The following is a 24,713-nucleotide window of genomic DNA, read 5'->3' as shown; positions in this document are numbered from 1 at the left end:
ACCACCACCACCACCACCACCACCACCACCACCACCACCACCACCACCACCACCACCACCACCACCACCACCACCACCACCACCACCACCACCACCACCACCACCACCACCACCACCACCACCACCACCACCACCACCACCACCACCACCACCACCACCACCACCACCACCACCACCACCACCACCACCACCACCACCACCACCACCACCACCACCACCACCACCACCACCACCACCACCACCACCACCACCACCACCACCACCACCACCACCACCACCACCACCACCACCACCACCACCACCACCACCACCACCACCACCACCACCACCACCACCACCACCACCACCACCACCACCACCACCACCACCACCACCACCACCACCACCACCACCACCACCACCACCACCACCACCACCACCACCACCACCACCACCACCACCACCACCACCACCACCACCACCACCACCACCACCACCACCACCACCACCACCACCACCACCACCACCACCACCACCACCACCACCACCACCACCACCACCACCACCACCACCACCACCACCACCACCACCACCACCACCACCACCACCACCACCACCACCACCACCACCACCACCACCACCACCACCACCACCACCACCACCACCACCACCACCACCACCACCACCACCACCACCACCACCACCACCACCACCACCACCACCACCACCACCACCACCACCACCACCACCACCACCACCACCACCACCACCACCACCACCACCACCACCACCACCACCACCACCACCACCACCACCACCACCACCACCACCACCACCACCACCACCACCACCACCACCACCACCACCACCACCACCACCACCACCACCACCACCACCACCACCACCACCACCACCACCACCACCACCACCACCACCACCACCACCACCACCACCACCACCACCACCACCACCACCACCACCACCACCACCACCACCACCACCACCACCACCACCACCACCACCACCACCACCACCTGGAATGCTGTATAATAAAAGGTTCCATCACAGTTTTTATCAAAATTGGTTTCTGAGGAAAAGAAATGACACAGCAAGCAGAAACTGCCTCACATCTCAGTGGACACTTCAGCTGTCCCTTCAGGGAAGGGGTAAAGAATCTGGGAAAGCATAGAATTTAACATGCATATGTAGTCGGTTTGAATCCTTTTCACAGGCTAGCCTCCAACTTGATCAGCAGATTTAGGCTATATGCGATAAGAAATCGTATGACACCACTTGGAATGCTGTACGACAAATGTTTGCACCACAATTTTGGTATGAACGTTGTTGGGAAAGGGCCGCTTGATGATGTCAGCCTATTTTTCTTGCATTGCTGGGATTCTCTGTACCATCCGAGTACACAGACACACAACAGTGCATTTGTTCCACCTCTTTCGTTTCCTGTTTATACGTCTTCCAGGAACTCAGGCTAATTGCTTCTTTCAGATCTTGCACAGTTTCTGGGAAGAACATATGATTGAGTCTATGAGTGTGCATTGAGGGGAGTTGGGAGAGCCTTGCCCTCCACTGCCCCACTGACCTTTTTAAGGGAGGCAAGAATCTGACCCCATAGTCATGTTCCACACTTGCGAAATATTGAGACAAGTTGCAGCACAAAAGATGTTACATGCAAAAGACCACTTTCTGTTTAGAAGCTGCATTGCCTTGACAACCCTCAGGCCACTCCTGCTCCAAATATGGTATCGTCTGAAAAATGCTGCATGAGAAAAGACATGTTCAGAGAGAAGTACTAACACCATGCTAGTGTAGTTTTGTGAGAAATAATAGTCTTGAAAGCAGGCATTCAAATAAAAATTGCATATTTCTTGAGAATCCAGATAGGAGCAGGCAAAGCATGTTTGCAACTCTGTGGTGCTTTGACATGAAAATTTTCACTCAATGGAGCATGTGAATGTGTGCGGGCCGCTTGAATATTGAGTGCTATGAAAGCATACCCGTTTAACCAAAATCGTACTAAAGGCAACGCAGTGACTGTGTCTCATTCGATGAGCACTGACGACACTGTTCCTCAGAACAGTGAGCAAGTGCACAGCCTTGAAGTGATGACTCTTGTGGTAGCCACTGGTGTTGTCCGCAAGATTGCAGGCTAAAGTAACCAGACCTTCCTTCCGCTCAGTGGTACACACAAGTTTTCTGGTATGTTGCTTGGGGCAAAGCGGTGCCCTGTAGTAGCAGGGCACTGGAAGCCTTTGCTCACACGTACTCAAGCTTAGGTTGGGTGTAAGAAGGCCAATGCAGTCAATAACCTTGAAATAAAGGAGGCAGCTGAAGTGTATTATACGGCCTGTGGCTCAAGAGACAAAGCTATGCCACGTCTAAGCTCTGCCAGACATAGAAATACTAATGGGTCTCTCATGCTGCACTACCATCCAGTGACCATTAGAGTTAGTTCCTGGCACTGCCTGGAACTTAATGGTACATTTTTGCTTGTGAAATGCTTGCACATGATGATGGTGATGTTAATTGCAGTGTGGATTCTACGATGCCACCTCAGCATGTCATATGTGGTTTGTGTGCTGCAGTGAAACACTTCTCCCTCTTGCTCCAGCATCTTGTACGGTTCCTGTTACTCTGAGCAGAGGAGTTGCTCTTGAGTTCTTGTCCCGACTTTGGTCTTCTGCTGTTTCATGCCGCTGTTCCTATTACAAATGCATACCAAAAAGTCCAACTTTCTGTTCTGCTGTATCTTTTGTGCATCTCAGATGTTGGGGCACTTCATGCTTGTAGCGATTCAGTATTTAGTGTTGATGAACATTAGGATGAGGAATGGAAACAACATTAGAGTTAGAAAGATCATCAAATATATGGTGTTCGGAGCAAGATCTTTGTGTCAGTGTTCATCAAAAACAGTGTTTGAAAGCAAAATTCCTCCTACCTCACCGGTATCACTCACATCACCCATGTTATGGGCAACACTCCTGCCTACTTGAACCCACCCACTTAATTTCATTGCTTGGACCCAGGTTATTCCCTACAGACCTTCTTTTCCTCCTGAGAATGGCTAAGGATGCAAAGTAGAAGCTTCACAGTGGCTGTGTAATGTTTCACATGTTCCTGCTGTCAATTCTTAGCAAGTGAATATTGTGGTCTATTTCTTTTCAGCTAATTGATGTGGTCATTAAATGCACCAGGTCAGTGCTGCACTGTTCTGCAGCAAATGACTGTCAGTGTCAGAGGCTTCATGCATTTGTGTCCAGGTGTATGGGGAGAGCATGCACCTGGTGGAGGTGACAAGCAGCCTCATCAACCACACAGTTGTCAACAGCCCCGAGCTCCAGGAACTGCTGCCCGAATCTTTACGCAATGCCCAAGGAGCGTTTGACTCGATGTTGGGCGATGCCTACCTCTACGGGCGCCAGTGGATTGGCGGAGCGGTGAGGCACCATTACTCCTGATTTTTGTCAGACTGCTACTGGGTCTTTTCTGAGCATCTCACAGGCTTCTGCCCTGCAGGCCATGTCACAGTCCCATCTTGGCATCTCGCAGGAGACTGCCTTGCTGGGCATCTGTTCTTGCCGAACCGTGCTAAGCCAGAAGCTTAGCTTAGCTGATCTTATTTTTTCGTCCTCATTTTCTCACATTTAACATGCATGCAGTGCACCACAGCACTGTTATATTTTGTCAGGCAAGCTGCTGTTATGGTATTCTTTATCCCAAATGCATTTGTAAGTTTGTCTTTCACTCTTCACAAAGCACAAACAACATTTCTCTGCTCGCGGGGGGGGGGGCTGCGACATTTTTTCGCTCTTGCACGGTGTGCAGGTGCGGCGAGCCCTGGATGATGCAGACGAGTCTCACGTTCTGGAAGTGGAGAAGCAGACGCTCGAGCTCTGGGATCGTGCCTACCACCTGTGGGTGGCACGGAATGCTACAGATGACCCTGCCCTGCCCCAGGGGCCCTCGTGGGACGCCCTCACTGATTCCCTGCGCAACCTCGACTTCTCGCTCTTCAGCAGCTTCGTGCGTGACAACATCGGCACACTCATGTCGGTGGGTTCCCCTGTAGCTAGCACAGCCTCGTTTTTGATGTTAAATTTTTGTGCTGTTTCAGCGGTGTAACTGCAGGGAAGGAATAGTATTTCAGGCAGGAATTACTCGCACAGATAACATCAGCAGCCCATTGTTAGGGCAGTGTGCAGAAGTAACCAAAATACAGTCGAGCCCAGTTGAAGCAGCCACATTTATCGCGAGCACTCGCCTGATATGAACAAGGGCAGCACTACCATCAGAATACATATTAGCATCTCGGATAAAACGAACAACTGGAGCGTCGCCATTTGGTTAGAATAAAAGCGAAGAGGTGTGGCAAACTCACTCCTACAGTTGAGAAACTCTCTCTTCCATTAAGTATGAAGGCTGAATAGCTTCCATGTCCCTGTAGCAACTTCTCTCCTCTAGAAAGAATGTTGTGGCCCAACAAAAGGAGTAAAAAAAAAGGAGGCATTGAAATTATATGTAACCACTGTCCAAGCATGCATCAATGGTCTACAAGGTCAACTAGTACATGTGTGTGCTAGCTGGACATAGCATCTGAACTAAAGGGGAACAAGAATTGTGGTGGGCACGAGGCAGGGGCAGCATTGAAAGCCACAGCAATTTTGATAAGTTCCAATACCAGCCATGTGGTATGCATTGCTGGACCAGCTAGTCAAGTGGCATGCATGGCCTGTCCAATCAGCTGCCCACCTTCTCCACTGCTACCATTAGTTGTGAGGGAGCACCACTCGCTACCTTCCCTGACCACAGTGACCTTGTTCGTCTTGCCACCAAATGCCACGTGCAATATCCATCCACTGGAAATAGACATAGGCAACATAGGCAGTGCGCTCATGCTGTTGGCATTGAAATAGTATGTAAGCATACACTTACACGCCAAGTTGACGTCCCAGTTTTCTGAGCAGTAGATGAATTTTCTCACGCTCCTCAGAGGGCACCACATCTTGTGGAAAAGGCAGATTGATACATTCATTATGGAGGCATTAACTGTCATGTCTGCTTGCATGTCATGTATTTGTAATCAAAGACTATTACTTTGATGCCAGAATCCCACGACAGCAAAGCTAGTAGTCTGGGCCATGTTGCAGCTGCAGTAGAATTGTTTTTGCAGATGAGGACAGTGCATATTCGGCATGTCCTCCAGAAGTGCTTGCTGTCCTTCAGGGCTGTTTATGTGCTTGCACCTCTTGTCTCAAGTGCCTTGTAAAGCGTAGCTTACATAACGGAGCACAATTTGGAAGTTGGCTTGTATCATTAGAATACCACATTGTAATGATGGAGGGGCTACTTCACTGAAAATGGAGCCTTCACGGACTAGAAAAGGCCACAGAAAATAAATAACGGGAATCATTGCCATAGCCTGTTTTTACAAGCAAACTGCAGTAACATCAAGTGCTTTTTTTTAGATGCTAATCTTTGAGGCCACAGCCATCCACTTCCAATTGCTGATTATGCAGTCGGTAATGCATTCTATATCATCATCAGTACGACTAGTTCGAATCGTGTGGCTGGAAAAAAATGTTCCATTTCAACTCAGGTTTGTCATAAATGCTAAGTCTTGGCCTGCTAGCACTTTTAGTGACTATTCCCTGCATTTAGCCTTTGTGTGTTTGGTGTCTGTCTGTATGTCTGAAGCGTGTCAGGCGGCAGACCATTTAATCGTGAGAGGCTGCTCGAGAAGAGTAAAACCTGGGTCGCAACCCAAGTCCCGTCGAGGGCAGCACCTGGGTCCGTATTCCGAGTTTGTGTCATAATAAAAAGCATCATAATCTGCCGCAGCTGCCACACCTGATTGGTCGAAATGCTGGAAGCGGATATGGTGGTTCGGATGCAGCGAAAAGGGTCGAAGAATCCGGACAGTGACGTCAAGCACATAGCGTACGCTCCTTTAGCAGCAGATGCTCAAGGACGGCCAACATGGCGGGGCGCTTTGAAGCACATCCTCTCGCTTTGAATGAACTCGTCGGTGTTGTTGTGTTTTTCGGCACGTGAACTGGCTATAAACTAGGTACGGGGCTTTCGCTTCGTCTTATCTTGCCTATAACAAATTGGATGGGCAATAAATTTGGCCTGTTTTTTATTTCGCTGGATTATTCGGTAGCTCCTTGACCTAATGAGCATCAGTTTGTTGCAGAAATTGTTCTCTTCATTCAAGCCGGCTGGTGCCGCTATCATCGAAGTTATCTCGTCTGCGTACAATGAGTGATGTAACGTAGACCATAATTCCCCTCAATATGCATTCGTTTACTGCGCGCAAATGTGCATTTCCTATTCTAGATCTCTCTACTAGCTGTTGAAGCGTCCTCCATCATGATCATGTGTAATGACTGGCAGCGTGAAACCGCTGATGTGCACGGATGATCAGTCGCCAGCGACACACTACTACACCGGTGCATTTGACATGCCAGAGGTGGTTTTTCGGCGTCCCTTAAGGTTCTCGATAGCCACGGTGGTGTGGCTCTGCATTGAGCTCGCGAGTTAGCTTGCAAGTTAGTCCTCAGGTGTCAGCATAGTCATGCCTGCACTTCGTACCATGGCAAACCTATGAAAACTTTGTCTGTGAAGTCTCCCAACGCATATATGAAGGGACACACAGCAAGAAGACAGGAAGATTTTTAGCTCATCCCATTTATTTATTTGCTGCAGAAAAATTAAAAACCTAACAGCGGCATCTCGCATTTGATGCAGCGCCTGCATAAAAAGAATGAAACGTAAATTAAATCTGCGCAACTGTCCAATCACAGCACCAGCTTGCGTTCAGCGATGTTGCAGACTGCAAGTCGTCACAGCGTCTTGATGGTTCAGCACGGCTCTGAGCACACAATGTGCAGCGAGTGGGTGTATGCCACAAATTTTCCTCTCTGTTCCTTTTTACCCTCAAGATAAATTAAAACGCCGTGTTGTGTGAACAAACTACTGCCTTTTATTTACCATCGGCAATCGACGGCTGTAGCGGCTGCCTTCTGTCACTGAAAACCCATACGTAGTTGCGTACAATATTTTCTTATTTAAGTACATCTCCGGCTTTTATGGTGCAGGAAAGAGCATCTGAACTATTGTTTCTATTTGTTGAAGCCCATTGGGTAAATAAAGCAGCTTTGATATTACCCCTTTACAATGAAATCCGATGTGCAACTAAATTTGTGGCTGAATTTTACTTCTGCCGCATTGGTCGCATTCTATTTCTTGGCAAAGAGCAATAGCGTCGCTGGACATTTCGCTGTGGCAACCGCAATGCAGTGACATCCTGCTGCCGCTCACAGTCACAGCTGAACCGACATCTGCTTTCGGCGTTTTGACCAATCAGGTGCGACCGCTGCTGCAGATTATGACGCTTTTTATTGACACACACTCGGAATACGGCCCCTGCCATAGAAACGCAGTTGTGCATCGCTTCACTGCAGCACAACTGCACCAGGAGGGGTAGGAAGACTCCCAGGGATCTATCAATGTAGAGAATGGCCAGTTTCATATATATGGACACTGACCCAGTATCGCTATTTGAACAACTGCCGTTCGTGAACTCTGGATCTGAACACCGGAAGCTAAGTGAAAACCGAACAGCTAGCACACCTAGTTCGCACTTGGCCTAACTATGCAAATCGGCCATCATTTTTTTCTTCTGGCTGCATGATAACAAAGCAAAAAAAAAAGCCAAGCAACAGAATTTTACTACAAACAAAATTTGGATGAGTTGCCCTTAATGTCTTTCTAAGCCCCTGCAGCCACTTATGTGTGCAATCTAATCCCTTGCAAGCCATGAACCATTGTGACCTTGGATGTGCAGGTGTTCGAGTCTATCTGGGCTCTGCTGAAGGGCAACATCAGTGTTGTTCTCAGCCTTGTCACAACTACTCTGTCAATCCTGTTTGGTGGGGGCACCGCAGTTCTCAACTTCGTGCTCAACTTTGTGAGTATGCTATCTAATTTATCTCGGCAGTACTGCGTGAATACTTGAATTTCAGTTTTGAATCGGATAATTATTTGTCGAATAATTCACTTTCACTTCTCAGTACAGTAAACCCTCATTAACTTGAAAGTTGTAAAAACGGCGAAAAATTTTGCAATAAACATGGTTTGGTTTCGACATGTGAAGTACCCAGGACTGGTCCTGCATTGTTAAGATTTAAGCCATCTGTTTAGCCTTACTTTCCAGTGTGAACTCCGTGACGCAAACCAAGTACTCAGATGTAAATTACTTAGAGGAGTCCCGTGTAGCAGCACAGCAGCACAACAAACATGGCCAGCAAAGAACGTGCCAGTTTTTTGAGTGCGCAGCTGTGTTGCTAGTGCGACAGTAGGAGTGGCCCGTTTCAACTCGGCTGGGGCTCATGCACTACCCACAGGAGAGGAGGATTCATAGTGGAGCTGCCTGCTCTGCATGCTCTTGGATACAGATTCCATCCTTGCTCAGAACTAGCAGCAGAGGCGGCGTGCGTCCAAAGTGGCACAGTGTGGCTGAAAGTGGCGCGCCAAAATGCGCGCCAGCACGGTCTTGCTCGTTGGTTCACGGCGTGATGTGAGGGCCATGCAAACTGCTGCCTGGTGGCCTCCTTTATTTTTTAAAATTTCACTGGCCAGATTTCAAGATATCCGAATTTCATTGCAAAAACGTTTCGAGATAAGCAATGACAAATACAGAGTACCTGTTGAGCGGCATAGCACGCATTCAAGTCAGAGAATATTCCGAGACATGCAAGTTCAAGGTAATGTGGATGTGCTGTATCAAATATTTAAATTCTCGAATAATTTGAACTTCGAATTGTTGGCCACACAAGTAAGGCCTGAAAGCAGCAGTAGGACTGCCAGTGACTACAGAGCTTTTTCTTTGCCGACCTCACCTTGGAGTCTACACGATTGTAAGTCGACCTATTTTTCAAAATTTGAAAATCTGAAGTGGGGGGTCGACTTAAAATTGAAACCAAAGCATCACACCATTAATAAAGGCGAGACAAACAAGATATCTGGCATGCTACAGCGTGGTTGCATTTTTGCTGCGCGGCTCCGTCGCATCGCTCTTGGTGCTGGCCTTGAGTAGCTGCTATGTCAACGCGCAGAACCGGCATCCCCACACGCGGCTGCAGATTGCTTCTGCTGATAAGCGGCAGTGGCCCGATAACGCACTCGCGTTCTACTCTTAATAGGCGTAATAAATTTTTTTTGTTTACTTTTAACCGTGCACTCGGCGCTCAAGGGAGCGTCGATAGTTGATGGAAGGGCTGCTGTTTCAATCGCAGCGGCACTCCCACGTGGAACTGCAGCGGCGTCGGGGAGTGTCGCTAGCCAGCGGAAGAGCCGACGCCACTCACGCGTAGTTTCTCTTTGGCTCTGACGCATTTGACTCCTGCCGGCCGCGTTTCAGAAGTTTTTAATGTAGTGCTTCATCATTCATCATTTGTGCTCGGGGTCCGATAAGTGACCAGCGCTCGTTCACGGCTGCATTCTTGATGGGTGGAAATTTTTCACGCCGAAGAAATGAAGAACTGTGCGCCGGGCTGCAAGTTTGACGCTCGCAACGGGTGATCAGGTGTGGCAGGTGCAGCGAGCCAAAATTTTCAGCTGTTCCAAGCGATGTCGTGATGTGGCTGTTTGCGAAGTGCAGGATTTTGCTGCACGACGATGTTAGAACGACGAGCTGTGGGACCGCAGCAGCGATCACGACGGCAGTGCTAGTGAGGACGAGTAGTCCAGTGACTAACACATTTTCGTTTTGGAATGTGCCCACGGGCACTCTCGCGCGCGGCTGCCAATAGTGGCTGGTGATAAGCGGAGGCTGCAGGATGGTGCTATCGCGTTCTATTATTAAAGGCCAAGTGTAAACGACCTCCAAGTTTTTTTTTTTCAGAAATGTGATGTGGGGGTGTCGACTTACATTCAAGTAGACTTACAATTGTGTAAATACGGTAATGTAACAGCTAACTGCATAAATCAGATAGAACTCATTTCCTCTTTCCTTCGAACTCTCGAGATGTTCATTATCACATTTTGAACTCACATTCTGTTGATCCTTACACATTTTTCTTTGTGCGATAGGTCTTGAAGCAAGTTGTTACGTCTTAGCGAACATGAGCTTGTTTTGCCTTGTCACATGTCTGTTGGCTTCATCATCATCATCTAAGATCTCACTATCCAGCAGTGAATACACATCAATATTCGAGTCGTCGTTGCTGTGCTTTAGCAAGCCTGCTATTTCTGCTTCCATCAAAAACTTGTGCCACTTCCAAGCATCCATGCTGCCACCTTTGTGTTCCCTCGTCAAAATCATCCATTTTCCTGCCACTTATTGCAATTATAAGAGCTAGGCTTATTTAGACGTAGTTTACGTTAGTTCTGACAGGCAGCAGCAGTTAGAGAAATTTTCAACCCTGAGTGCCATAAAAAAGTGTCACATTTTTGGTGTGCTCCCCATGGCATAATCAGGAGAAGCATGCATCTGTTCAACGAGTTAGGTACACTTCCTCATAATGTGGACATTTTGGACAGATTTAAGTTCACTGTGGTCTGAGATCAGTCTTGATTGCATGGAGTTTATGTGTAGGCTTATGATGAAGACCATCTTTCAGACATGCACGAACTTAAAACTGATCATTTACAGGGGTCTCGTCGTCGTCTTGATGACAAAACAATCGTCTTGATTGTACTGTGTCCTGATGTACGCATCTCTTAATTTAGGTATGAGGGAAATAGAAAAGAATGATGAATTATTCATTATACATGTAGCTGAGTAAAGTGGGCACATCAGTTATGCAGGGTCGCCACAGTGGCTCAGTGGTTATGGTGCTCAGCTGCTGACCTAGAAGACATGGGTTCGATCCCGGTCACGATGGTCGAATTTCGATGGAGGCAAAATTCTAGAGGCTCGTGTACTGTGCAATGGCTCTGCATGTTAAAGAACCCCAGGTGGTCGAAATTTCTGGAGCCCTTCACAACTGCGTCCCTCATAGCCTGAGTCACTTTAGTAGGTTGAACTCCATAAACCATAAAACATTAGTTATGCAAACTTCTTTGAAATTTAGAGCGCTACGTATAGTAAATGCAACGTTTTCCCTGTGTATTTTACAGCTCTCTCAGTTCAAGATATGTCACAGTCAATGTCAAAACTTTGTAAACATCCATTCTGATCTGTGTAGTATTTGCACATTTACATTGGGTGAACCTGAGTATCCATGATTGGGCACAGGCTCATTGCAAAAACTTGTCGCACTTTTGGCATTTCAGTCATATCCTTCGATATTAGTTCAGCTTTAAACTGTTGTGCAGGCTGTGACCTTCCAGGTGGCTTGCATTTATCTTGCATAATGTTTGTGCAAATTCTCTCCTTTATGCAATTTATGTGCACTTGCACCAAAATTTTGATTGGCTGCTCCAGAGGACACCTGTCTGCTGAAAACCTGCTCCATACCTACTCAGCAAAATCGAACCACTGCGTGTGTGAAGCTTTTTCCGAATTCTAGTGAGCCATCTGGAGAGGTTGGAAGCTGTTTTATGTGCTCATTGCGCACATTGTGCATGATAAGAATGACCCGCCGCGGTGGCTCAGTGGTTAGGGCGCTCGACTACTGATCCGGAGTTCCCGGGTTCGAACCCGACCGCGGCGGCTGCGTTTTTATGGAGGAAAAACGCTAAGGCGCCCATGTTCTGTGTGATGTCAGTGCACGTTAAAGATCCCCAGGTGGTCGAAATTATTCCGGAGCCCTCCACTACGGCACCTCTCTCTCTTCCTTTCTCCTTTCACTCCCTCCTTTATCCCTTCCCTCAAGGTGCGGTTCAGGTGTCCAATGATATATGAGACAGATACTGCGCCATTTCCTTTTCCCCAAAAACCAATTATTATTATTATTATCATGATAAGAAGGGTCTATTAGCTCTACTGCACAGCAGTCTGCAGGGATGTGAGCACTAACATTCTTGGTGTTGGAATCATTTTTTTGGTCTGCAAACATCCTCTGCACGCAAAGAAAAGAGACGAAGGGAGCGGAACTCATGACACAAGTTCTGTTGTCATGTTTACGTGTTTTATTCCCTTCATCTGTGTTTTCTTTTGCGTTGTAAACTTTTACAAGGGTTATCTGCTAGCTTGGATTTCACCCAGCTTGTTATGACTGCCACGACAGCTAGGTACGTCAAGTGCAGGACAGGTGCTCCTGCTATTGATCTCCAGCTAACCCTGCTTTGCACCAGCTGCCACCACTCCATCCCAGCACGTTTTCTAACTGCATCTGCCCACATGGATGTCTGCTGTCTCCTTCTACGCTTGTCCTCTTAAGACTACGGTGCAATAGCAACATGGACAAGACAAGAAAAAGATGCAAACTCTGTATTGCTGCTGTGCTGTAGTTTTATATGCAACCAACTAGCCAGTCATTGCATATTAAGCCAGTTCATTTCTAGTTCTGCTGGCCCTCCTGTTCCTCATGATCCGGGGAAGAAATGTCAGGTATTAAGGCGAAAGCCTTTCTTGGCTCATGAGTGGCGTGGACGGAAGGTGTAGATGGAAGCTGGAAGAAGTTCTAGATGGAAGCTGTGCTGTCTGCAGGAACGGTCAATCATAAGATGTGCGGCGAATAGAACAGTAATGTAAGAGTTGATTAAGCAACCTAAATGAAATAAAAAACAAACAAAAAGTAAAAAAAGGAGGTCGTTTAAGCTTCCTCTTTAAGAGTGGGACAGTGTGTTGCAAGGAGTCCAGCAATGAGTTGCCCATTGGACAATTTAAGGAACCGAAATGACTCCTGTCTTCTGTAAGGGAATGAAAATGAAGTGAAAATTGGGTTTTAAGGAAAGGAAATGACACCTGTCTCTCATATCTTGGTGGATGGGAATGGGAAGGAAAATGAAATGAAAACAGTTTGAAGGAAAGGAAGCGCCACCTGTCTCACATACCTTGGTGGACACCAGAACCATGTGCCCCGTGGCCACAATGACTATTACCACTACTATGGCCACAACTACTAACTACCACTACCACTACTACTACTACTATCATGCGTGCTCTCAATCAGTTGGTGCGGTGCACGCGTGTTGCCAGTGCAGTTTTTCCTCTTTATGCTGTCACTGTGCCCTTGGTTCTGCAAGCTTCTTGGATTTCAGATAAGAACTGCTTCCGGAAAGCAAGCTTAATTGATGCCAGTGACACGGAGGCACAAAAAGCTCCCGCCGGTGCAATGATGACAATGCTTTGGTCATCAGTGAATGGCCATGATTTCGGCGTGTCCAGTCAAAGAATTCTTGCATGCTGATGATGTCCCCATGACAGATGAAGACCTCACTGACGAGGTGATCGTGGCAGCTGTCACCAGTGCAGACAGCAACGAATAGAACCCTTTGCAAGTAGTTGTGGTATAGTAGTTAAACCTCGTTAATTTGGCTTATATATAGTATTCAGAAATCCAGATAATCCAAACTGCGAGCACAGTCCTGGACAAGTCTATGGCGTCGTTCGCTCGCTAATTCGGACATTACAGGGCCTTGAACTGCTTAATTCGAATGGGCTCCCAAAGAGGGCTGCATCCAGGTAAGAGTGGCGCGGCAAGTAGCCGACCGAATAGCACTGTTCAAACCTGATTTCTATGCTGTAGAGTCATCCGTGCACCTCAGACATGCATGCATGCAACGCCAGGCATGACGACTAACGCACGGCCCTGTCTCGACACCAGTCAGACCGCACAGTTTCGGTATCGAGCTTCTCAGCTTCGCATAAGGCCTTATCAGCCAACTAACCGAGCCCTGCTGTGCGCCGTTTCGGGCGCTTACTGGCAAAATCGCATTTGACCGCATGGTTCATTCTCTGGTTCTTACAGTGCGCCGAAACTGCGCGCTCACCACGTGCCATTCTCTGTGCTATGAAACCTCCTCACATGCGACGCTGCCATTTGTGAGGGGTGTTACGCAGTAGCCCCAGCGCTACTGCATTGCACTGTGAGATTGTCAAGGAGGCCCTTACCATTTTTGAGCAGTTCTAGCTGCTTCGACGCTGCGACAGTATGCATGCAATAAAGCGTTTGTGGAAATGTGAAAAATAATGATCGTTGCGCCATTCTTATCTCAGAAGCCAGTAACCATTGCCCAAGTCTTTCACCAAACAAATATACCATGATGCAAGCAGTTCTTAGTTTTTCAGGATCGTTCGATAATTGAAACATTTTTCCTGTCCCCTGAATTTTGAATTAATGAGGTTCTACAAGCATTACAACTATCAAACCCCTATGGGTCTTTCCTGTCAATCAATGCTGTACAGTTCGTCATGATTTTTTTTTCAGCACAACCCGGTTATAACAATTATCAGCTATAACCAGGGCTTAAAGTCAGGGGGTACCCCCATGCAATATTGACGAGAGATCTGAGACCCTCCTCGCCTTCATTGTCTTTGGGTATTGGTGAATCGAATCGGAATTTGCATGCAGTGATCTTTTTTTTTTTTTTTTGCAAGCGAGCATACACGGACCCGCCCTCCTAATTTGTGCACGCACGCACCACGGTCCACTTTACACTGTTCTTCACCGCCTTAGAACAGAGTTGCTTTCTGCTTCTTGCTTAAGGTCTGTGTCATAAATTGATGATTTGTTCATGTACTTTGTATAAACTATGTTATAAACTGAGCAAAAAAACCACCCTTAAATTTATTTCTCGCCTTTGTATAAAAACTATGCGTAAAACAGGCTGCCAGCCGCTTTCTCTCTCTCTCTCTCCCCCTCTGTTACGCTCTCCACCTGTGCTCGAATCACTAGAGACCCCCCTCCGATGGAGCCAGACTTTAAACCTTGGCTGTAACAGCGATATTTGCATGGCACTTCAATATTGTTATAAGTGGGTTTGACCATATATACCATGCTGCCCGAGACTGTAAGCTACGGAATCGTTGCACAGAGTGTAAAATAACAAGTGTGTTTTGGTTTGTAGATGATTTTCTGGTGATCCTGTGTAGGAACAAAGGTTGTTTTGAGACAAGAGTGGCCTATGCCATAGCAGTTAGTGACCGGTTATCTGCCACATTATATTCTTGGACTTGGGTCTATACTTCAGCTCTGAACATATTTGCTGGGCCTTTGAGCCAAGGGGTAACAAGCCAGTCCTTCCATGTGCTTCAGAACACTCGAACTTGGTAAAAACTATCGTGAAGTTTTACTTCATGAACGCTCTTGAAAAATCATGTGAACTCTGACAGGAAGATGCTTTGAAGAGACAAGCGCATTGCCTTATGGAAGCCGGTTACCCAGCCTATCTTGTAATTGCTGTAGCAGAAAGCATGCTTAGAAAGCCAAGGAAAGAATCCAGTGCGAGTGGCTGTCGAAAGAAGGTCTCGGTGATACCCTGCCTGCATGCGGTATCACATAACTTGAAGAAGATAGAAAATAGAGCAGGAATTGATGTCGTTCTTATGGCCCCAAAGAAATTGCACCAGTTATGTACGAGGGTTAATTCTGACATCCCTAGAGAGCGCCTCTGTTTGCATCCTTTTCTTCTCTTCTTCATGTTGCTACTGTGCTGTAGTCCTAAGTGTGCACAGCCAACTAGCCAGCCATTGTGTTTTAAGCTTATCCTTTCTTGGAATCCACTCTGTTACCAATCAGTGCCATCAGTGTATGTCCACTATTTTGTTCCACTGTACCATGTTTTGTTTGTCCAAAACGCATGTGCGCACTCTCCTGCTGTGGGCTGCAGGTGGTCTTCCTGACTGCACTGTTCTACCTACTGCGTGCCAGCAAGGAGAGGTACAAGCCCTTGGACCTGTTTTCGAGCATGCTGCCTGGCTCGGCCAGCCACTTAGGCGAAGCGGTTGAGGAGGCTGTGGCTGGTGTCTTTGCTGCTTCTTTCAAGATGGCCGCCTTTTACGGCCTGTACACCTGGCTTATACACACCCTGTTTGACGTGAAGATGGTCTACATTCCCACTGGTGAGCTGTGCTGTAGATTCTGGTGTGCTGTGCACATAATTATATCAATAGGGGTAGGTGTTTTAGGCATCAACATTTCATAAGTACAGTTTGTAGTGCAAGAGACAACGGAGAGATGACGAGTTGCACACAGCAGAGGTGCTGTGTTCAGTCTTTGCTGTAGTGGTGGTGGCTTAGTGGTTTGAGCATTTGTCCCTTATGTGGAAGGTGCGGGGTTCAATTACCTATCAGTTTTCCAGTTTGTTCAAGCATTTTTCTGGTCTGGTGCTTGGCTTTCCTGGAGTGAAATTCATTTAAAAATGGGTCCTAGCGCAGGCCAAAACGCATTGGCCGTGGCTTGGCCGTGGCACACTGGCCAAGCCATGCTTGCTCCATCAAAATGATACAGTAGAATCTCGCTGATATTTCTCTAGCAGGATTATGTAAAACATTTGTTTCACCCAAAATTCCTATAAAGAAATATCCACTTGCTGAAGCACAGGATATGTATTCATGTAAATCCTTTTACGGCTGAAGGGATTTATTTATGGCCATGCGGCCACCGCTGTGTGCCCTCGGGTGTGTACTGTGTGTCTGGCGATCACGGCGTCAGCTGTGTGCTGCCGCATGCCACCGTTCAGTGCTTGTTCGTGGTGAGTACTGCATGCTGCGTGACTGGCGATTGTGGCATTGGGTCATCTAAGCACAGCTGAGCTCTCAGGTGTGGTCATGGCTCCCACATTGTTCACACTGCACTTTGGCAAGGGAATTTTCTAATCACGTATCAGCTGTAATCATATCACCGAGATTCTACTGCAATAATAATAATAGTTTTAGGAAATTAATAAATCCTAGGTTAGCACTTGTGTGATGTGTACTCTTTCTGTCTTTGTTATGTCCTCTGCATTACAATATGCAGCAGTTACATTTAGTGCAAACTGAGTCGTGCCATGCTCTGAGGATAGAAGAGGCTCACTGCATGGTGTTTGCCCCTCTGTAGCACTGGCGGCCCTGTTTGGGGCGGTGCCCTTCATTGGTGCCTACTGGGCCTGCCTGCCGGCTGTGCTGGAGCTGTGGCTAGTGCAGGCACAGCGCCTCAAGGCTCTTCTCATGCTGATTTGCCAGCTGGCACCCGCCTACTTTGTCGACTGCGCCATCTACGCTGAGATCAAGGGGCAAGTTCCTCCTCCTCTCTCTTTCCTGTGTCCAGGGTGTGCATCTGTTGCTCCCAACACTTCTAACTTGGCACATGAACCGGACAGGCCCTCCCTGTTGTAGCATGAGAAAGGCATGCTAGTTTCTGGTTTATGCAGGAGATACATGGTTGTGATATACATGTGGAATTTGATCCCTGTGCTCCGCTACTGTCTCATTTGCAGTTTCGCTACAGTTTTATACTTTGTGCAGCAGTAAGAGATGATATCGATGTAGTGCCCATGCTGACTTACAGGTCTGCACATTTTGTTCTTTTTCATTACAAGCTCATTAAGGAGGAGAGGTGCTGTTTTAGTAGGAGCGTGGAGCATGTCTAGCTGAGAGCTGCAGTCATGTTCTTGCCAAAGAAGGGGATGAGTTAAGCAGAAATCCACTGTAATATGTTGGTCAGTGAAGGAATCACGAACTGGTAGCACTGAAGAAACGATTGGCAATATCCGCAGTATATATTAACTCTAGGCTGAGACGTTATTATTATGTATATACTGCATTTACTCAGAGAATGAACGCAATTTTTTCCCCAAAAAATCTTGAAAATTGGGTGGAGCGTTTATTACACGAGGTAAAGATCTGAAATGGCACAGAAGAGGACAAGAAAGCAGGCTGTTGGAATAGATACTTCATCCAGTAGGACTTGCCTTGAAATTAATTTCAAATATAACTTGCCGCTTGAAAGGTGACAGGGCTGCGACACAGGTGCTGGCTGTGCGACTTATGCGAGCGCAAGCGATAAGTGCTGTGTCTGCTTATCGCTATCATGAACTGCCGCAAGGGAAAAACACCGTTGGCATAAATCGCACAGCCAGCTGCTGCGTCGCTGGCCTGTGTCCTTCTAAGCGGCTGCAAACCGGGCTAAATGGTCCGCTTGTTCGTGAAACGTTTGAGAGCATTGCAATCGCGCCTTGCTAGCGGTCGTGCCACATGGTATCTTTTGTATTTCATGGGCATCTGCAGTGAGTGAAAAAAAAGCTAATACGTAATAGATGTAAAGTTAGAAACTGTTCATTCAGATGTTTTCCGAGCCGTTCTACAACTTCCTCATTGGATTTTTTCGTCTCTCTTAAGCACAATACAAGCACAGTTAAGCACAATACAAAAAATAGTGTTATTTGCTCCATATAATAGCCAGCAACATGCATTTGGTTGCATTGTCTTAAAGTGTCTTGGCGTATTTTTAAACCCTGGCCAAAGTATGCTGGGACACTGCGTATGTAGGGGATGCACTCATTATGCATGTAAATATGGTAGCACAGAAACGCGTGTCCCATGCAGTGCACTACCCTGGTTACTGCAAAAGAACTAGACACAGGAGAAAATAGGAAGATAGGTGCCAGGTCACGCTTTTGGTTTCTGCATTATCAAGAAGAATTGTGCTGAAAAGTTGAGCTGAACTGCTGGAAAATCCATGGTGTCCGTTGGATCTGTCTCCATTGGCTGCATTCTCTTCCCAGAACTGAAGGAACGTGTTTGTGAGGAGAGTTTAGTTGGATGATGAGGTGATAGAAGCAGCAGTACATTTGACTTTAAAAAGACTATCGAATAGTGACATAGAAGATTGCCAGTTTATGCCCCAGAAATGGGTCAGAATTAGAGAAAGAAATCAACCTTCATAGGTGCAGCGTTTGTCATGACAAGAGAGGGCCTGTGTTGGTTACTATGCATAGTAGTGATCATTGGATACTGCGTTGATGGGGGCTTTACACGGCCATTTTTAACGGTAAATTTTGTTGTGATAGAGACGATAAATGTAGGTTTTTAAGATTTGGACTAGAAAAGTGTCTTATTACATTGTATGTACAGGCCTCAATAACGCAATTATCTCTTGACTTTTGTTGAAATATTATCAGCAAAGAAAACCTACAGATTGAATCTGGATGGTGATAGTATATAATGAACTGTTGAAGCACACAACATGTTATACTGAGAAGGGTGGCTGATACAATCAGCAAGTGTTTTTGCTTGCCGATGTCATCTGCAGTCTCTTTCTGTAGTTCTTGTTTGCCGTTTTTAACCATTAGCAAAAGGTCTCTGAGCGGTTCACTTTGTTGTGTAGCTCATTGTAGCATAGTTCACTTTCATGTACTTTCTAAATGGTGCTTCCGAAGTGATTCAAGGGCGTTATGTTTTTTTCTTTTGCAATGCCACACTATTTGGCAGCATGGACAGCAACTCTAGCCTTGTTATTGCAGCTTATTTATCTTGCTTCCCTAGTGTTTCTCCTGTAGCAGGAGATCAGCCTAGCTCATCCTATATATGTCTTAAGTGCAGAAAGTGCTTGGCCGTTTTTTTTTTTAAACCCAGTTGTTTGCACCTTTTCTCCTCTCTTCTAACATGTTGCTTCTGGGAACCGTGCAGACTGAGGCCGTGCACACTGTTGCTTCTTTCCAAATGCTATTCAGCTGGCGTGAATTCCTCATGACTTTTCTTACCTGCTGCCATCTGTGCCAAGCTCTGTAATGGGGCCTAAACAGCCTGAAATACTTGACAGCTTTTATTACAGCAGTAGCCTAGTCATTTGAGAATCCGTCTTGTGTGCAGGAGGCGCGAGGTTCAATCCTCAGTGCCACTGGGTGCCCACTAGTGAAATAATGGGTGCAAGTTGGCCTGGTGCTTGGCTTATCTAGGATGAAACGCTTGGAAAATAGGTCCCTAACTCCACCTTGAGTTGACCAACATACCTTGTGCCATGGCGCAGTTTGACCAAAGCTGTCGTTGTGCACAACTTAGCTTAGGGGGAGCTTTATGCCCACAACAAATTCCATTCCTTGAATAGGCAAATAAAGATAATTTCCTCTTGTTGGTCATAAGCCCTGTCTATTCAACTCTGTCAGGCGCAGAGGCAATTATAAATTTGTGACAACAGGTCTAGCTTGCGAGCTTGTGATGAGCTGCCACTGCTGAATTGCTGTGCTCATTGCATTGCATGTGTCTGCAGGTGTCTGTGTGCATTCATCATTGTGTGAAACGGCATGGCGGGGGAAATGCACTTGCTGTTGTACGCAACATTGGCACTGTTATGTGAAGGCTCCCAAAACTTTGCTCAAGCTTTCAGTGTTGAAATTGCACTTCATTTGTTATTAGGCAGCTGTCATATATAGCACATCATGTTCTGTGCAGTTTTAAGTTTCTGCTGCACGGTTGCTTTGCCTCTTCGATTTACTTCGATGTACCATCATTGTGTGCTTGTTTTTCGGTGCAGGGGTGGCCACCCATTCCTGACGGGACTGGCAATAGCGGGTGGCGTATTCTGCTTGGGTTTCCAAGGGGCGCTGTTTGGGCCCATGCTCCTCTGTGTTCTCATTGTAGCAATGAATGTGTACCGCTCTGTGATGCACTCTATGCCTGCCAGCACGGCGGGCCGCCGCTTCAGCTTCAAGAGGTGAGGGTCTGAAGCGGGAATTGGAGTCACTGTCCTGTCCTTTGTGAAGGCCTGCATTTGGGATGCGGCCTCTTTTTAAAGTATCAGTGAACTATGGCGGTATTTTTTTTCAGAGCTTTAGCACTTTTTCTCTTTTGTTAGGCTTAAAGATGTGAATTTTGCCGCTAATTTTCTTCATCAAGAACGGGCAGTGTTGATGATGGCCCGACATCATCAGGCAGGTCTGCAGCGTTATTTTTAGGATGGAAACTTGGGGGCGTGCTATGCTCAGTGTTTTGCTCAACATGGTATGACTAAATGTATGTAACTAATAATGGATGTGTCAATGCACTGGATAGCTGCCTTTTCAACTGCACTTTGCACAGCTGCCTTTTATTGCAACCTGTGTGGACAGGGGCAAAAGTTCAGTATGAACAAGCTTGACCGCAAAGGTGTTAATTTTTGTCAATCATTTATGTCCAAAAATCAGTGAATGAAAGAGCTGCATGGTATTTTCCTGGAGCAAGGATTGCTGCACCAGTTAAATCTGAAACAAAAGTTTGAAAAATGATGCTAGCACCAAACTGAGGTAAACTTGGTTTGCATAATTGATGCAGGCTTTGCGTTAGCAGTAAAAAGTTTTGAGCACATGGCTACAATAAGTGTAGTCACATTTATTATGACTTGCAACACAGGTTTGAGCAGGTTATCAAAGGTTACAGTGCCTATACCCTGTCTTACATGTCAGCCAGCCATAAATTTTTATATGTAGACAGCTTTGTGGGCTGGTTGCTAGCTGATGGTAGCTCTAGCCTCAACAGCGTTGCACAATTCTAGTGAAGCATTTGAAGGAAGCTCTAGAGCCAGTTGGTCCTGTCAGCAACAAATGAAATGTGACCAAGATAACAAACACGAACAGCGGAATGAGAAAAACTGGTCCGGGGGAAATTCAGTACTAGCACAGGTCAGTTGCATTTAGAAGGTGCTAAGGCTCTCTTTTAGAAGTGTTAACCAAATGCGTTTCATTTCTTCTCCAAAAGCCAGTATACCTGGGTTCTTGTGCTGGCATTTCAGTTCTCATGTTCGCTTTTCATTTCTTGCTGATAGTAGATGAATGGGATGCAGAAGAGTGCAATGAACAGGGGCTAAGGAGATGACCAGATTCCATTGATTAGCAGCTGTCTTCCTCAACTCCATCTTCCTCAACTGGTGATGGTAGGGAGTCTGCTCTCTCCTGGAATGAGATAATTTCTGGTGGCTGCCTAGTCCCGTGTGACACGTTGCTGTGAATTGCAGCCCTTTGCGTTGGCAGGCCATGTTGAAGGTGACTGTGCGTATGTGATCAGAATGCCTAGAGGCCGCAGGACAAGTGTTTTGCTGGTGACGCTCTTGTTCAATATACTATACACGAGAAAAATAACTATATTCTGCTCATTGTAGGTTACGTCTAATCCGACGAAACCAGACGGTCAGACTCATTACACCGTAAGCTCACAGCCGGAGAACTGGACTTGGGGAGCAGTGGCTGCACACCACATTTATGTCTGCAGTGCAAAGGACCTAGACTGTGTGCTGAGTGGTGGCTGGTAAAGTTGGTGCCCCGTAATGGTGTGCAATCTTTTTTGAGGCCGACTTTAAAACGCTTCCCACAATCGATTTATATCTTGTGATTACCGAACCGCTTTAACGAATCCTTGTGCACATACCGCTGGCTTAGCATGCACGTCACGAATGCAGTTTAATAGGCAAGCACACAGTGTGTATAGCGACAAGAGAGACGTCTGTGATCAGAATCTTGCGAGAGCCGTGACGCTAGTAGGACTTCACCATAAGTTAAATTGATGCTGTCAGTGCTGATCAAGGAAAACATTGAGAGGACAAATTTTGCTAAGCTTATACCAGTTAACATTCTTGATGCCATCATGGAGACAGCTAGCTGCTGTCGAGTGTTTATCCAGATAAATGGAAATGGTCTTAATGGCTTTGATTTGTAGTCTTCAGAGAACCATGTTATCTGCTGTAGCAGGATACAACTTAAATAAACAGCAGCTGGTAACACCGGGTCACAGTCCATGGCATCCTGTATTAACATGACAGCGTTAAGGAGCTCCTGTGCAGAAAAGCAGGTGTCGTTAGCGTCTTTGGCTGTGAGTCTTTGGCTGTGAGCGAAAAATGGCGCATCTCAGTGGACACCATAAGGGAAGGGATTTTCCTTCCCTTAGGGCGCAGTAGTAGTCATTTCCTTTCCTTAAAACCAATTTTCATTTCAATTTCCTTTCCTTATGGCCTGGTTCCAGTGTCCACAGAGATGTGTGAGACAGGCGTCCTTTCCTTAAATTGTCCAATGGGCCATGCGTGGACTCCTTGGCAGTGCTGCAACATGCTGTCCCTTCTCACTCTTAAAGATGAAGCTTAAGCGTCCTCCAAATTTTTACTCTGCTAGCCAATTACGACAGTAAACGAAATCATATTTTTAATGCTTGGCTATATTAAGGATGCCAGGCATCAAAATTCTAGAGCTTATAAATTTTTGTTCTTGTGCTTAGCTTCTTGTTTAGCTTACAAGAGTTTTAACAACAGACTACTTTTTGGCCGTGGAGGAATTCTGTGTGGTGGTCCTGAATGTGGGCAGAGCTTCACTGCAGGCTTAAGTTGTATCGGACTATAGGTGACATGTGGATGCAGAGATCATCCCTCCAAGCATACTTTCCTTTGTTAAGCTATATGCAGCGAAGAGAGAATTCATATTTTTTTTTTTCAAAGCCTGCTATTGGTGTGCAGATGTGGTTTGGTGCTGGCTGGGTGCATTTTTTTTTCTTTTCTCTCTCTTTTACCACATACAATTGGAACCATTGCAGCAAAGGCAGCTTTGATTGCTGATCACCAGCTGTGAAACTTGCTGCATGCAGTCACTTTTCATTTTGCTTCTTGCCGTTTTGGTTGTGGTGCCAATGGGTGTCGCTTCTGTTTAGGATGTTCACAATAGACTAGCGTGGCATGGCGCACACCAACCCTGTGGACTCAAGGTGAGAGGCTTGTTTGCTTTTGGGGAACTGGTTCCTTGGTTTGCATCTTTTTTGCTTCCTTACATTACAAAAGCTGTGCCCCCTTCCTTTTTCCTCTGCCGACTGTCCACGTATCTAACAGCATGGTACACTTTGCGTGGATGGTATGGGATGCAGCTACACCTTTACTAGGTTTTGCAACATTCAGCTGCAAGGTTTGCCTGGCGTAAAAATGGGGCATGCGAGTCGCGATTAAGGTGACTTTCGCCCCAGCCATTGCATGTAACCTGAAATCAAAATGTGCAGCCTGATTCCTGACCACGGTGGCTCAGTGGTTAGGGCGCTTGGCTACTTAGCCGGAGTTCCCGAGTAGGAAACCAAGTTCCAAACCATTTGAAACCAAACTGCCTCCAGGGGAATGCAAAGGCCCTCCAGGGAAACCCAAAGGCGGGGAAATTATTCTGGAGCCCTCCACTACAGCACCTCTTTCTTCCTTCACTCCCACCTTCCTCCCTTCCCTTACAGTGCCTTCTGGGTGTCCACCAAGATGCCAATTACTGCCCATTTCCTTTCCTCAAAAACAGATTCTCAATTTGCAGCCTGTGCTTTTTAATGCATGAACACTCATTTTTGGGTTGTGCGCCTAGGTTGCACAGTAGCAGCTGGCTTTTTCAGTGAATTGTGTGCCCTGTAAACTTTTGATGCTGGGTGCACAGCATTGCTGCTTTAATACTTGGGTCATAGTGTGATGGGACAAAGCATGCCATTCCTGCATGTTCTTGAGGCACAGCTAGTCTTAATCCATGTATTTGACTGCTCCTGCAGATGGAGCTAGTTGTAGAGGTTGATATCACGTAACAATTCTGCAACTCATCCCATTCCACTTGAGTGTTTCCCACCCTTGGCTGCAGTGAAACATCGTGCATTTGCAGTTATTGGCTAAAGCTCAGCTAGCCGCCGCGGTGGCTCAGTGTTATGGCGCTCGGCTGCTGATGCGAAAGACACTGGTTCGATCCTGGCTGCGGCGGTCAACTTCGATGAAGGCGAAATTCTGGAGGCCCGTGTACTGTGCGATGTCAGTGCACGTTAAAGAAACCAGGTCGAAATTTCCAGAGCTCTTCACTATGGTGTCTCTCATAGCCTCAGTTGCTTTAGGATGTTAAACCGCCATAGACCCATAAATTTCAACCAATGAAAAACCAAAGCAGGA

At 46.6% G+C, this 24,713-nt stretch overlaps 1 protein-coding gene across 9 annotated transcripts in view; it reads left to right on the top strand.

The window, feature by feature from the left end:
* LOC144093971 (transmembrane protein 245) overlaps nt 1-24,713 on the top strand; it is a 57,738-nt gene that overhangs the window by 30,788 nt on the left and 2,237 nt on the right. For 5 of the 9 annotated variants that reach the window (XM_077627757.1, XM_077627753.1, XM_077627755.1 and 2 more), the window contains 7 exons: nt 3,255-3,431; nt 3,820-4,047; nt 7,841-7,963; nt 15,715-15,946; nt 16,926-17,100; nt 20,340-20,519; nt 23,471-23,524. In XM_077627757.1, the coding sequence (XP_077483883.1) occupies nt 3,255-3,431; nt 3,820-4,047; nt 7,841-7,963; nt 15,715-15,946; nt 16,926-17,100; nt 20,340-20,519; nt 23,471-23,489 (1,134 nt within the window). In that variant the 3' untranslated portion in view covers nt 23,490-23,524. Of the gene's footprint in view, nt 1-3,254; nt 3,432-3,819; nt 4,048-7,840; nt 7,964-15,714; nt 15,947-16,925; nt 17,101-20,339; nt 21,481-21,538; nt 21,683-23,470; nt 23,525-24,713 lie in introns of those variants that run through there. The other 4 variants (XR_013306364.1, XR_013306365.1, XM_077627760.1 and 1 more) reach the window with 2 other exon arrangements.

This window comes from Amblyomma americanum, chromosome 6 (genome assembly GCF_052857255.1).
Source record: "Amblyomma americanum isolate KBUSLIRL-KWMA chromosome 6, ASM5285725v1, whole genome shotgun sequence".
Classification (NCBI taxonomy): domain Eukaryota; kingdom Metazoa; phylum Arthropoda; class Arachnida; order Ixodida; family Ixodidae; genus Amblyomma; species Amblyomma americanum.
The sequence above is the reverse complement of the archived record's forward strand: the minus strand, read 5'-3'. Positions and strand labels throughout refer to the sequence as shown.